General features: G+C 40.5%; 1 protein-coding gene across 2 annotated transcripts; it reads right to left on the reverse strand.

Moving 5' to 3' along the window:
* LOC109824838 (probable LRR receptor-like serine/threonine-protein kinase At1g67720) lies at window positions 1,960-12,560 on the reverse strand. 2 transcript variants are annotated; one of them, XM_020391487.1, is made up of 16 exons: window positions 12,481-12,560; window positions 11,431-11,968; window positions 10,717-11,228; window positions 10,500-10,632; window positions 10,339-10,410; window positions 10,186-10,254; window positions 10,032-10,103; window positions 9,825-9,893; window positions 9,159-9,337; window positions 8,807-9,069; window positions 8,604-8,730; window positions 8,453-8,518; window positions 8,192-8,378; window positions 7,981-8,113; window positions 7,100-7,512; window positions 1,960-2,081 (listed from the first exon to the last, which is right to left on the reverse strand). In XM_020391487.1, exons 1-15 carry the CDS (start codon window positions 12,551-12,553, stop codon window positions 7,189-7,191), a joined length of 2,817 nt encoding a protein of 938 aa, XP_020247076.1. In that variant the 5' UTR covers window positions 12,554-12,560; the 3' UTR covers window positions 1,960-2,081; window positions 7,100-7,188. The 2 variants fall into 2 exon arrangements, with proteins under 2 accessions (XP_020247076.1, XP_020247075.1); XM_020391486.1 differs by having other exon boundaries at window positions 10,717-11,231.

A 13,172-nucleotide genomic window follows, 5' to 3' on the forward strand; every position in this document is an offset into this window, starting at 1 on the left:
AGCGCGACAGCTTGTCGTGTCGCGGCTTGGGCGCTGCAATCTAGGGTGCCGCGGCTATGTTAAAGGAGTGTTGCAGCAGTTACGAAACAGTTATATGATGATTTTTGAGGCCCACGTGGCAGCATACCAGAAACAGAACGTGTGCTGACGTGTACAAGCAGTTAAACCACGAAAAAGGTGGTTAAAAGTCGTGGGAGGACAGTTTCAAGCACGATGGAACGTGCTGGTAACTGCCCCTGTGGCCGCTGCAGTTCATGCTGCCGCGCCAATAGCCGCTGCAGTCCGGGATGTCGCGGTCAAAGGGATAGTCGTTGATCGGCTATTTCTTCAGTTATTGTCCAAGGAGGCTATAAATACCCCCCTATGGCCATCATTGACAGGGGCTGAGCATTTTCCAGAGAGATTAGAGCAGAGAGCCTTGAGTTTTGGTGAATTAGAGCAAGAGAGAGAGTCTTCCTTCTTCACAAACATCCTCAAGAAGCTTCTAGCGAGTCCTAGAGATCTAAGCTCAGACTTGATCTTTGGAAGAGTGAACATCTTACATCGATAAGATATTCGCTTCAAATTCTTACTTCGATAAACGAAGGAAGAATCATTAAACCCCTCACGGTTCAATCAGAATCTGTGCTTCGGTGGTCCACGAGTCAAAGCACTCCCGGCACAGGCAAAGATCCCACGCAAGCAGCGATCCTAACAACGATCCTGCGTTTGTTTCTCAAGAGTTGTAATTTTTATTTTGTTGTGTAAAAGAAGTCTTATAAAAAGACTATTTCTTTGAATTTATTGTAATCGACCGAAGATATAATGAATTCCATGACAAAACCAACTTTTGACCCAAACAAAAGTCTCACAAATAAAACCCTTAAACCAACGCTCAAATCTCTCACAATGTCTCTTAGGGATGCACAAACCCTCTCAAGTTCGGCTCCAAAGAGTGCTCTCTATCTCCTCAACACAGCAGAAATTTTCCCTTCTTTGCTTTTTCTTCTTGCCGCAGCCAAAAAAAAATTCTGCCGAAAACAACCACAGCCGAAAAACAAAACTTCCTTGCACGCAACCCTAGGCACCGATAGCAAGCTATATATATAGCTGCGGGAGAAAAATCGGTTCGTGGAACGCATCCGCACCCACACCCACCAAATATCGCTGCATGTGAGTAGGTGGACCCATGTCCCCACTATCTCCTCACGCGCTCACAAACCTCGGGTGGGCTGAATGTGGGTGTGGCCCCCACCCCCCACATTCACACCATCACCTTGCATCATGGTGATTGGTGGATGATAGAAACGTGCATTTGTATGATGATGATGATGATGATGATGATGCTTATGAGGATGAGCATGATGATATGGAATTTTGTGAGGTTGGATTTGTTTGGGAGTATTTGGATGAAGAAGGATGATGTGTTGTGGATGAGATGTGAGAAAATTGGTATGACTTCATTGTGTTTGAGTATATTGAGAATAACCACCTCATTTATATGTACCTTCAGTTGCAGTTATTACCCCTCAACTATTTTAGTAGCACTTAGATTCGTCAGCAAGAGGGGGTTATCTGCAATTCTATTTCACAAATATGAAGCCGGGGTATTAAAAGGTGATAAATGCAATTTGCCCTTTTTCCTTGACCAATTTGTAGAGGGCTTCACGTATGTAAGAATCTCTTGTAGTGACCCTCGTCTATTTTGTCAATTTTTGAAAGGGTTGATTGCGTATAGACCACTGTACTATTGGCTATTGCCCAATTGCTGATAAACCCCCTGTAGTTTTATTGTTGCAGAGAAACCCTATAAGTGCAAGGTTTTTTACTCCTTTACCCTAAGAAGAGTCTATTTTTCAAAAAATAATGTTCTCTTTCTCTGAGGGAATAGAGGCAGAGAAGTTTCAGTTTTACTCCGGGGGTCTATCTGCAACATTTCACAATAGTCACAGTAAAATCCTTGAACTAATACTGCAAGTTGCAAGCAATTTGGAAATCTGATCATAACCCTACATTTGCAAGCTGGGTATTGAAATCGAAGTCAACATGCAAATTAAATGGCCACAATATGGATTAGTATCTTACAGCAACATAGATCAGTACTACTGTTGATAATAGTGTATTGTAGTGGGTTTTAGTCCCACATTGCTTGGGAGAACAAACCTCACACTCCTCTACTTGTATAAATATATGTGCACACTCAATATTCAATTCAAGGGAAATTTACCCAAGATTCTCTCTCTCTCTCTTACTTTAACATGGTATCAGAGCTAGGGCTATTTCCCTTTCAATAAAATTTTTAACGCTTTTGCGTTCTTTTGCCAAATCTTGGCCTTATTGCTTTGCAGCCGTTTAATGTTTTATTTTTTTTTATTTTTATTTTTAATTATTTGGCGTTCATCTGCCAGATATTTTGGCCTTGTCGTTTTGCGGCCTCTTAACGCGTTTCGCGTTCTCGTTTAACCTTCGGGTTCTATTTTAAACCTTCGGGTTTCATTCTAACCTTCGGGTTCTATTTTAACGGCATTGTCGTTTCAAGACCGTCTCTCGGTCTCAAATTAACGGCATCGTCGTTTCAAGCCGTCTCTCGGCCTCAAACGAACGACATTAGTAACAGCATCTCGACATCTTAACGTCTCAAGATTGCTGTTATGGCTCCTTCAGAGAAGATTCCCAAACCACCTTTGCCCCTCAATGATCAAAGTGACTGGGCAGGGTGGTCCACCATTGTCACCAATGCCTTGCGTGGCGCTGGTTTGCTTGATCATCTCACCAGTACGGGACCAGTTCCACCGTCCATCAGCACTGTTGCTTCATCCAGTACTATTGCCTCTGGCAGTGGTGATGTCGATCTTCAGACTGCTCGTGCTCTCTATGTCAAGGAGAGTTCAGAGTGGCAATTGCAGGAATTTCGTGTTATGGATTATCTCACTCGCTGTGTTGGCTCTGGTCTCACTGTCGAGATTGGCTCGCTTCCCTCTGCTCAGGCCATGTGGACTCGTCTCACTGAGCGTTTCACTGAGTGCTCGGGTGCACGGGAGGCATATCTTCTGCAACGCATTTCTCTACAACGCAAAGGTAGTTCATCTCTGCAGTCCCATTTTGGACAAATGCAAGCTTTTTGGACAGAGTTACGCTCCATGCTTCCTGGACGTAATTCCACATATGAAGACTGGCTAGCCTGGTACGAACGGCATGAGGTGCATCAATTGTTTCAGTCCCTTCCTGAATATTCAACTATGGCTGATCAACTACTTCACCAGCCTCAATTTCCGACTTTGGCCTCAGTTATGGGAGCTCTCACTGCTTATGAGACCCGGCAGCAGACAGCACGACTCAATTTGTCAACAGACACTCCTACCTCTTCACTCGAGACTGTTTTGTCTGTACCTGTCACTGCTCCTGTTATGAATTATACTTCTCCACAGGCTCCCTCTCCACAGGCTCGATCTAAGCTCTCTTGCAAATATTGTAAGAAGGAAGGACACCGCATTGAGACATGCTTCAAGCTTCATCCTGAGTTACGTTCCTCAGGTACTGGACGTGGTCGGCGACCCCCTCAGTCTCAACCCTCTCGTACACCAGGATTGTTGGCCAATGCTATACCTTCTACTACTTCAGACTCTACTATTCAAGCTATTGAAAGTCTTCGCCGTCAACTTGATGCTTTTCAACATATCACCTCTACATCCGCCGCACAACTCTCTGGTATGCATTTTGCTGGTTCTTCAGCTAATCCTTCAGTCTCTGGTATGAATGATCTCTGGATTTTTGACTCTGGTTGTTCCTTTCATATGACTTGTAATGCCTCACTTTTATCCTCTGTCTTTACTTCATCCTCTCTTCCTCCTATCTACACAGCTGCTGGACAACCATTGTCCATTACTCAGTATGGCTCTATTACCCCACAAAATGATCCATCTGGTCGTCTAACACTTGGTCCCGTCTATGTGGCTCCACAATTGTGCTTGAATTTAATTTCTATTAGCTCTTTATGCATGGCGGGCCTGTTTGTCTCATTTTCTTCTGATACTTGTATTGTGCAGGATCCACAGACGGGCAAGACGGTTGGGGCGGGTCGTAGGAGGCACAAACTGTATTTTCTGGAATATCTTCACCTTCCAGAGTCCATACGTCCACGTTCTCTTGTTGCTTCTCTTTGTTCGTCAAAACCCTCTACCTCGCTTCCTGCCAATTTATGGCATAGACGACTTGGTCATGTGTGTAATAAAAGGCTGGAGAGTCTTATTCAGTCTGGAGTACTTGGTCCTGTATCATCTAGTTCTAGTATTGAGTCATGTGCTGGTTGCAAATTGGCTAAATTCACTGCTTTACCATTTAAAATGAGTACATCTGTATCCACTTCCTTATTTGATTTAGTACATTCTGATATTTGGGGGCCAGCTCCTTTGCCTTCTTCATCTGGCTACTTATATTATGTTAGTTTTATCGACGATTTCTCTCGTTTTACATGGGTTTACCTACTTAAGAATCGCTCTGACGTACTTACTGCTTATCAAGCCTTCACTGCTATGATTTTCACTCAATGGCAATCTCGTATTAAAGTTTTTCGTTCTGATTGTGCCAAAGAGTACCTATCCTCTGCCATGCGCTCTATCATGTCCTCTCATGGGACTATCTTTCAACAGTCATGTCCCTACACTCATGAGCAAAATGGTGTTGCTGAACGCAAACATCGTCATATCCTCGATACTGCCCGATCAATGCTCATTTCTTACTCTGTTCCTCGTCGTTTCTGGGCTGAGGCTATTCTCACCGCGACTCATGCCATTAATATCACTCCATCTAGCTCTCTTTCCGGTGCTACTCCTTATAGTCGTGTTTATACTCATCCTCCCCGTTATGATCTAGTTCGCGTTTTTGGTTGTCGATGTTTTGTTTTTCTGCCATCTCACGAACGTGATAAATTGTCTCCCAGAGCAGTTTCTTGTGTTTATTTAGGAATTAGTTCAGAACATCGAGGTTATCGTTGTTATGATCCCGCAACTCGTCGAGTTCATATATCTCGTCATGTTCAGTTCGAAGAGGATTCTCCATATTATTCTACTTCTGATGACTTTAATTTCCTCCACTCTACCGATCATGCTTCCCCGTCCACTGCATCACCCACTTCTTCACCTCAATTTTCCTTTCGAGATCTCCCTGACATCTCTCCCTCTCCTTCTGTTGACTCTTCCTCACCTGAGTCTTCTCTTACACCATCTAATCCATATCCTGTGGACACAACTCTCACTCCAGAAAATACTGTTGATCTTCATGCACCTGCGCCAGCATCTCCCCCGCCTGAGGTTCCTCTTGCTCTTCGTCGAGGCAAACGCCCACATGTCATGCCTGCCCGGTATGCTTCTGTTACTTCTTATTCACCTATCTTTCATAACTTTCTTGCTGCCATTCATACTATTGTTGAGCCAAAGTCCTTCCAAGAGGCAGTTCAAATTCCAGAGTGGCGACAAGCTATGGCTGAGGAATTTCAAGCATTTCAGCAAACTCATACCTGGGATATTGTTCCCTGTCCTCCTGGGATCTCTCTTGTTGGCAGTAAATGGGTTTATAAGGTCAAGTTTCGTCCTGATGGCACCATTGAACGTCGAAAAGCTCGTTTAGTGGCTAGAGGTTTTACTCAGCAACAAGGTATTGATTATGAGGAGACCTTTGCTCCTGTTGCTCAGATGCCCACTGTGCGTACTCTCCTTGCGGTCGCTGCTGCTCATCGTTGGCCCTTATACCAGATGGATGTCAAAAATGCTTTTCTTCATGGCTCTTTATCAGAGACCGTATATATGCAACCGCCTCCAGGGTCAAATATTCCTCCGGGACATGTATGTCTCCTTCGTCGTGCTGTTTATGGTCTCAAACAGGCACCCCGCGCTTGGTTTGAGTGTTTTCGCGATGTTGTGCTCAAAGCGGGCTTTATAGAAAGTCATCAAGATGCTTCTCTGTTTGTTCGCACTACATCGCGTGGCAGGGTTTTATTACTCATCTATGTAGATGATATGATCATTACAGGTGATGATATGACAGGTATACAATACGCAAAATCTCAGTTGCAACAACAGTTCCACATGAAGGATCTTGGATCTCTTCGGTATTTCCTTGGTCTAGAAATTTCTCAAGGCCCGCGGGGTGTATTACTGTCTCAACAGAAGTATCTCTCAGATATTCTAAATCAAGCTGAGTTAACTGATAATACAACTGTCGATACTCCACTCCAGCAGAATGTCAAACTTTGCTCTACTGACGGTGAGCCTCTATCTGATCCTACCCGATATCGACATCTTGTTGGTCAGTTGGTCTATTTGTGCATCTCTCGACCAGATATCTCTCATGCTGTTGGTATTGTCAGTCAATTTGTTAGTGCCCCACGTTCTGTACACTATGCTGTCTTATTACGGATTCTTCGGTACCTCCGGGGTACTAGCACTCGCTCACTTTTGTTTCCTGCTACATCTAAGTTAGAGCTTTGTGCATATTCTGATGCTGATTGGGCTGGTGATCCAACTACCAGAAAGTCTACCACAGGTTATTGTATATTTCTTGGTGATTCCCTTATTTCCTGGCGAAGTAAGAAACAAGATGTTATTGCTCTTTCCAGTACTGAGGCAGAGTATCGTGCAATGTCCACAACAGCTAAAGAGATTATTCATCTTCGTCGCCTTCTCAGTGATTTCGGTATTTCTGTTACGACTCCTACTCCTCTCTACTGTGATAATAAGAGTGCCATCCAGATTGCTAATAATCCAGTATTTCATGAAAGGACCAAACATATTGAGATCGACGCTCATTTTGTCCGTCACCAAGTTATCAAGGACAAGACAATTCTACTTCCTCATGTTTCATCCGCTGACGAGCTTGCAGATTTCTTCACAAAGGCCTTACCTGTTCATCGGTTCCAGTTTCTTGTACGCAAACTCACTTTGTTTGATCCAACATGAGTTTGAAGGGGGCTGTTGATAATAGTGTATTGTAGTGGGTTTTAGTCCCACATTGCTTGGGAGAACAAACCTCACACTCCTCTACTTGTATAAATATATGTGCACACTCAATATTCAATTCAAGGGAAATTTACCCAAGATTCTCTCTCTCTCTCTTACTTTAACAACTACATTCCAATTGAACCTTCAAAGCTTCACAAACTTTACATTCAAAATCACCATCCATATGAACATCCAAATACTACCCATATTCAGTCTATCTAGCAGAAGGAAGATTCATATTGTTTGATGAGTTACAACTCAAAATTTCAAGTTGGCTGGAAGGGAAACTCACATGCAAAGCAAGCACATTTGATGAGCTTGAAGATGAACCAGAGCTTGGTTTGCTTCCTTTCTCTATTTTAATCGCGTCCTGGATGGCCAATTCTACTTCTTGCATCCTCGGCCTACAAACTCCGTGAGGCTCAACACTGAGGATTGCGATTTCGGCAATCCTCCACAGAGATTCAATTTTGAAGGTTCCGATAAGAGAAGGATCCACGATATTTGATATGTCCCCTTTACGCAGCAGCGACCTTGCCTGCATTAGTATTACACATGATGTTATTGTCTGGATTATCAACCTCTAGTTATCAGAAAATATGAAAGTGGGTATCGGAAATGATCAACAGAAGATCACATGGACTTACTAAGCGTCAACGCCACAGTATCTTTTTCCTTGGCGCCAATTTTAATTAAGTAGGCAAGAATTGTCCAATAGAGGTGTAGAACAAATGTATGCAAGTTTTAGATTTCCTCCAAATTTTGCTTACATAGCTTACACAATGTCTAACAAGAAGTGGTTGTGGAAATTTAACAAAAAAAAGATAATTAGATGAGATAATCTTTCACATTTCTTTGGCATCCATGTATATCTTAGAAAGGACATTGATGAGCAAATGATTATCACATCCAATTTATGCGACTCAAACTATGTCACCTACATATCTACATGGTGTTAGACTCATATCTTGCAATAATATAGAAAATAAACAGATGAGATTCATACCCAATGAACAATGTTCCAATCGGAGCCATAATCTTCCACCGAGAAGGGCTTCCTTCCGGAAATTAGCTCCAGGAGTACAATTCCAAAACTATAGACATCGCTCTTATCATTCAATTGTTGGTTCGCGTAGTATCTGAACGATAAATAAGAATCTGTCATATTTCTGACAGAAATAGCAATATGCAGCGACAATAAGTAGCTAATAGCTTACTCAGGATCGAGATATCCAACTGTTCCTCGTGCAACACTTGATATGTGGGTAAAATTTTCTTCAGCTTGTTTAGAAAGCCCGAAATCTGACACCTTAGCCCTCATATTGGTGTCTAATAAAATATTACTCGTCTTTACATCTCGATGTATAATGCAAGGATTGCATCCACTGTGCAAGTATGCAAGGCCTGTAGATTTTGTAAATATAACATATCATGTTACAATTAAGTCATAAAAAACCTGAAATTTTTATATGGCAAACCTTTAGCAGCATCTTCTGCAATTAGGAGACGAGAAAGCCAATTCAAACTCCTCTTCTTTTCAGAATCTGGCCAGCAAATTATTACTACGAGTTTCAGATGGATTTTCTACGTGATATAACTGGAGATGTGAGAACTTGTATGATTAGTTACCATGTATATGATTTCGCAAGGTTCCGTTATGCATATACTCGTATACAAGAATTCTTTGATGATCTTCTTCACAATATCCAACTAAAGGAACCAAGTTTTTGTGATGGACTCTTGATAAGAGAGAAACCTGAAATTATACAACAAAAGGAAAAATAAAAAATAAAGAAAAAAACATAGGATGAAAAATTTGAAATCACGACTACCTCATTCACAAATTGCTGAGTTCCATGACTAGATTGATCAGACGAGATCTTGACGGCCACTTCTTTTCCATCTTTCATTTTCCCATAGTATACAGGTCCAAAACTTCCCTCGCCAATCTTTGTAGAGAAGTTACATGTTCCTTCTTCTATCGCAGAAAGTGAAATGTAACACGCAACATCAAAATTTTCATCAGCAAACAAAGATGCACCTCGTGAAATAGAATAGCGCGTCGAATGTTTAGACACGATGCGGAACGAGTCATCTGGTCATCCAGTAATGCAAAGCATTAAAATCAAAATTTCCCTATGAGATTAAACTAATACGGATAATTGTAGGCTATTGGGAACTCACATTTTTCACTACTTTCACTCTTCAGTGACTTTCTGCGACGATTCCTTAGCAACCATAGACATCCTAACAAAAGAATTATCGAAGCAACAAATGTTCCACTGACCACAATGAGTATGAATCTCAGACTTCTTTGATGGCCTGAGCCTCCAATTATGTTTAATCCGGGATTGGCATCATAGCTGAAAATAAGTTGCACGTTGTGTTTTAATTTGCATATTTTACATCAAATTGTACAAGTATCATATCAGCACTGGTGGAAATATTGAGTCGTTAGCAAGCAAAAATATATGCGATTAGAAGATATATGACGCTAATTTGTGGGGGCACTTAGACCTTTTGAGGAGCAAGATGGGCTTTAAGCAGGGAACAGAAATTATATTGACACAAACGATCAAAGCTTTTAGGTCCAAGTTCTTGGTTATTTTTATAATATTACAGATTTTATCACTCCTTCAGTCATACAACAAGTAAACTACTTTAAATATTATTCCATGGTTTATAAGAAAAGAATATTAGTGCTAATAGCTAAGAATGAACATGTTGCAATTATAGTAACGTGAAATATGAGGTGAAGGAGTCAAGATATCTAGAGTAGAATATGGAAAATTGACATGATAATCGATGTATATATTGTGTGTATTATAACATCTGCTTCCCTATACTTACTTGATTATAAATTTGCCACTCAATAAAGCTGGAGGAATGTTTCCACTCAAACAGTTGTTTTGTACATACCTGCAACATACCAGGACTGAAACACGTCAAATGAGATGAGCAAAGCAAATATTCTAAAGACAAGAGTGAATTCAAATCGATATTCAAAGAACGCATTTTCGGCATCTGGGATGTACACTCTTAACTACTAGCACTTACAATTCTCGTAGTTTTGGTAACTCTGCAAAGTACGACGGTAACTGACCACTCAATCTATTGTTTTCCAGATGCCTGCGTGTCATAATAAAGCGATTAATGAGAAATGTTGCATTCAATTCTTGCAGTTTCGTGTAAGCACAAAATAAGAACTCACACAACAGTAAGACTTCTCAAACTGCTCATGTCCGGAATCAGTCCCCTCAAGGAATTACCATCTAACCACCTAAATTCTCATACGCAGCTAGTCAAAAATATGATTCATGTAAGAATATAAATTTCAAAGTGCTCAAGTGGTAGCATGGCATACAATTCTTCTAGCTGGTTCATCTGCTTGATCTCCATCGGTATCGAACCATTCAGGACCTTGTTCGACAGAAAACTGCGAGAAGTTGACAGCTCATGAATTGAATATTCATCTCAATTTGTTTATCAGTGTGCAATTAAGTAAAACAGTGAAGAATAAATTACATTTTTGTAATCCTTGATGGCATGGTTGAGCTGCAATTCACCCACTCCCACTGAGCAGGAACACAAGGATCGCCACTTTCATGCCTCCATGCGCCCTTAGAGGACAAGGATCGCAATGCATCCAGAATAGCATCTTGGGAGAGGCATCATCTAGATCAGAAACTGTATATACTAGATTTAAATAAAAGAACAACATGGGTAAGAAATTTATAGTTACCATCTTGACTGTCTGTTTTCGGAACAATCTGCACATATTTGCTAATCTCAATTGCATTCAGAAGTGGACCACGAGTAGAATCCCGAGTCTTGGAGAATAGACATGAAAGAACAAAGTCGAGTGATACATTCATGTAACTGGGTTCATAGAGAGCATAACTTCCATTTGCATTCTCCGCAATGTTGACTACAACATCGTTATATCCAGGTATGCTGGGCTGCAGCATAGAAAATTTTCGTGTCTCGTTTTTACCCAAATCTTCAATCTCTGCTAAATATGCATAAGCCCGGGCATTGGCAGGGAAACCATCAAGATCTAATCTGTAGGAAAGTCTTCCCTTTGTTCCAACTACAGCAGTCTGCATTACCTTAAGTGGTGGATATTCGCGTAGGCTTGTCTTTATGTTCTTGAGAGTTCTAATTCTTTTAGTGCCAGGAGCCATCCCCACAAGATAGTTCTGCCTCTGATCCAAATCCGACTCCCATATTCGATCATAAGGGTCATCAGGATACCTGCTTTAACAAATCGAAAAGGCTCAAACTCATTTTATGTTGCACAAAGTATTCCAAGAGCAAGAGGGAAAAAAGAACATGGGAAAGAAGGAAAAATTGTGGCCCGTGTCACAACTTCAGAGTATGGAACAATAAATTGAGCATATTTTTTAATGTGTCGTAGGAGTGCTGCACGAAACAATGAAATGATATAGTTGCATACCTTATGGGATTGATAGTCATGGCACCAAAGTTTATCCTCGCCGCAACTTTAAGGAAGAAATTATCCTCATAATCTGTCATATACATTGAATCATTCAACGGCCTCAGCTCAAGAGTGGATATAAAAGGGAAACCCGTCGATGCACAGCAAAGGCAAACTGGTACTGAATCTGATGGAGCCCTGACTATCATCTCTTCAACATACACCCTTGAAGCATCCTTAATTTTGACAGTCGACCAATGCGTAGCGTCCATGTAGATCTCAAACATTGGATATGGATCGTCAAAATTGGAATCCCCGTAGAGAAATGTTGCCCGTATGAGATATCTCTTTCTCTCTGTAGTAGGCAGAGTATAGCAGTACTTCTTGTTATCGGCGGGAAAATACCTGTAGGATCTGTATTGAGGGCTAATTTTATTTGTGGTATTAAATTCCACCACATTGCCGTATCTGTTGAAGCTAACATCTGACACCCAAGTGAGTCCAGTGTTGGGATCAGTGTAGTTTCCTCTAGCTCCACAATCTATGCTCACAAAATCTGCATATTATATGACTCATTGTTTATGACTAAATATGTTTCAAGTTTTATCTCCTTCAAATAAATCATATAACAGGGAAATACTGATTTATTCCTAACTTGATTAGAACTATAAAGATATTATACATTCAACATGCAAAATATACAATCTGTAAGATCAGAGTTAGAATTAAATTTATGCATCTTCATCTCCAAAACATTTCTAGGGCACCTAAATTCCTTCACTCTTCTGCGTTTCGAATAAATTTAGAGGATCAAATATATCATAAAACCAAAATACATTGGCAAGAGGGGAAAAAAAAGGTCAAACTAAAATAAACAAATAAACGACCTACATTATCCCCAAAATGGCACAGAGCAAGTCGCATTAACTTCATGTTCTTAAGCTGACATGCAAATATACGACACCCAAATACCTAAATTCTTCATCTAACACTACCCAAAACTTTTTATTTTTTTATTTTTTATAAAGACCATTTAAGCTAAAGACCCATAAAGAACACCAATCATACCTTTAACTTGACTGAAAACACAAGGAATCATCATGTGCAAACATAAAAGCAGCAAATAACATAACATGCCCATGCTTATCTCTAATAATTTCTACAGAAATTCAAAGGTTGAAGCAAATAATGTAGTAATGCCTATATATATATACATGCATGAAAGATTCAGATGAGCTCACCTTCATTGAGGAATCTACTTTAACTCTGATATTTCCTCTAAAAGATTTTGCATTTTTAGTACGTAACAGTTTCTGGAACTGTGCTTTTTGAGTTCATGGGTTTTACTGGGCCAGACTCTTTTGAATGAGACAAGACCTTAATCCAATAGAGAAATGAAACTTTTGACTTAATAAAAGTTGAGAAAATGATGGGCTATAGACACGAAGGAAAATGGAATATTAATGGGTTTATTCTTCAACTCGACGATGGAATCATCACACTGGACATCACTACTGATGTTCTTTTATGATCACTTCCAGCTTTATTCTTTAGGTATGGGGAGTTCTGGGATTGAGTTAATGCTCTCCACATCAGAAGAGTATTATTTTAAATTTATTTATTTATTTTCATGCATTTAACTTTAAATCTTCCTTTTGTTTGAACTCATTAAGAGCACGGACTTGGATAAGAAATAGCCCAAAACTCAATTTGGGCCGTTAGTCCAGAGAAGATCTAGGCTTCTGACATGTCTTCCGCCC

This window comes from Asparagus officinalis, chromosome 9 (assembly GCF_001876935.1).
Source record: "Asparagus officinalis chromosome 9, Aspof.V1, whole genome shotgun sequence".
In the NCBI taxonomy this organism is placed as follows: Eukaryota; Viridiplantae; Streptophyta; class Magnoliopsida; order Asparagales; family Asparagaceae; genus Asparagus; species Asparagus officinalis.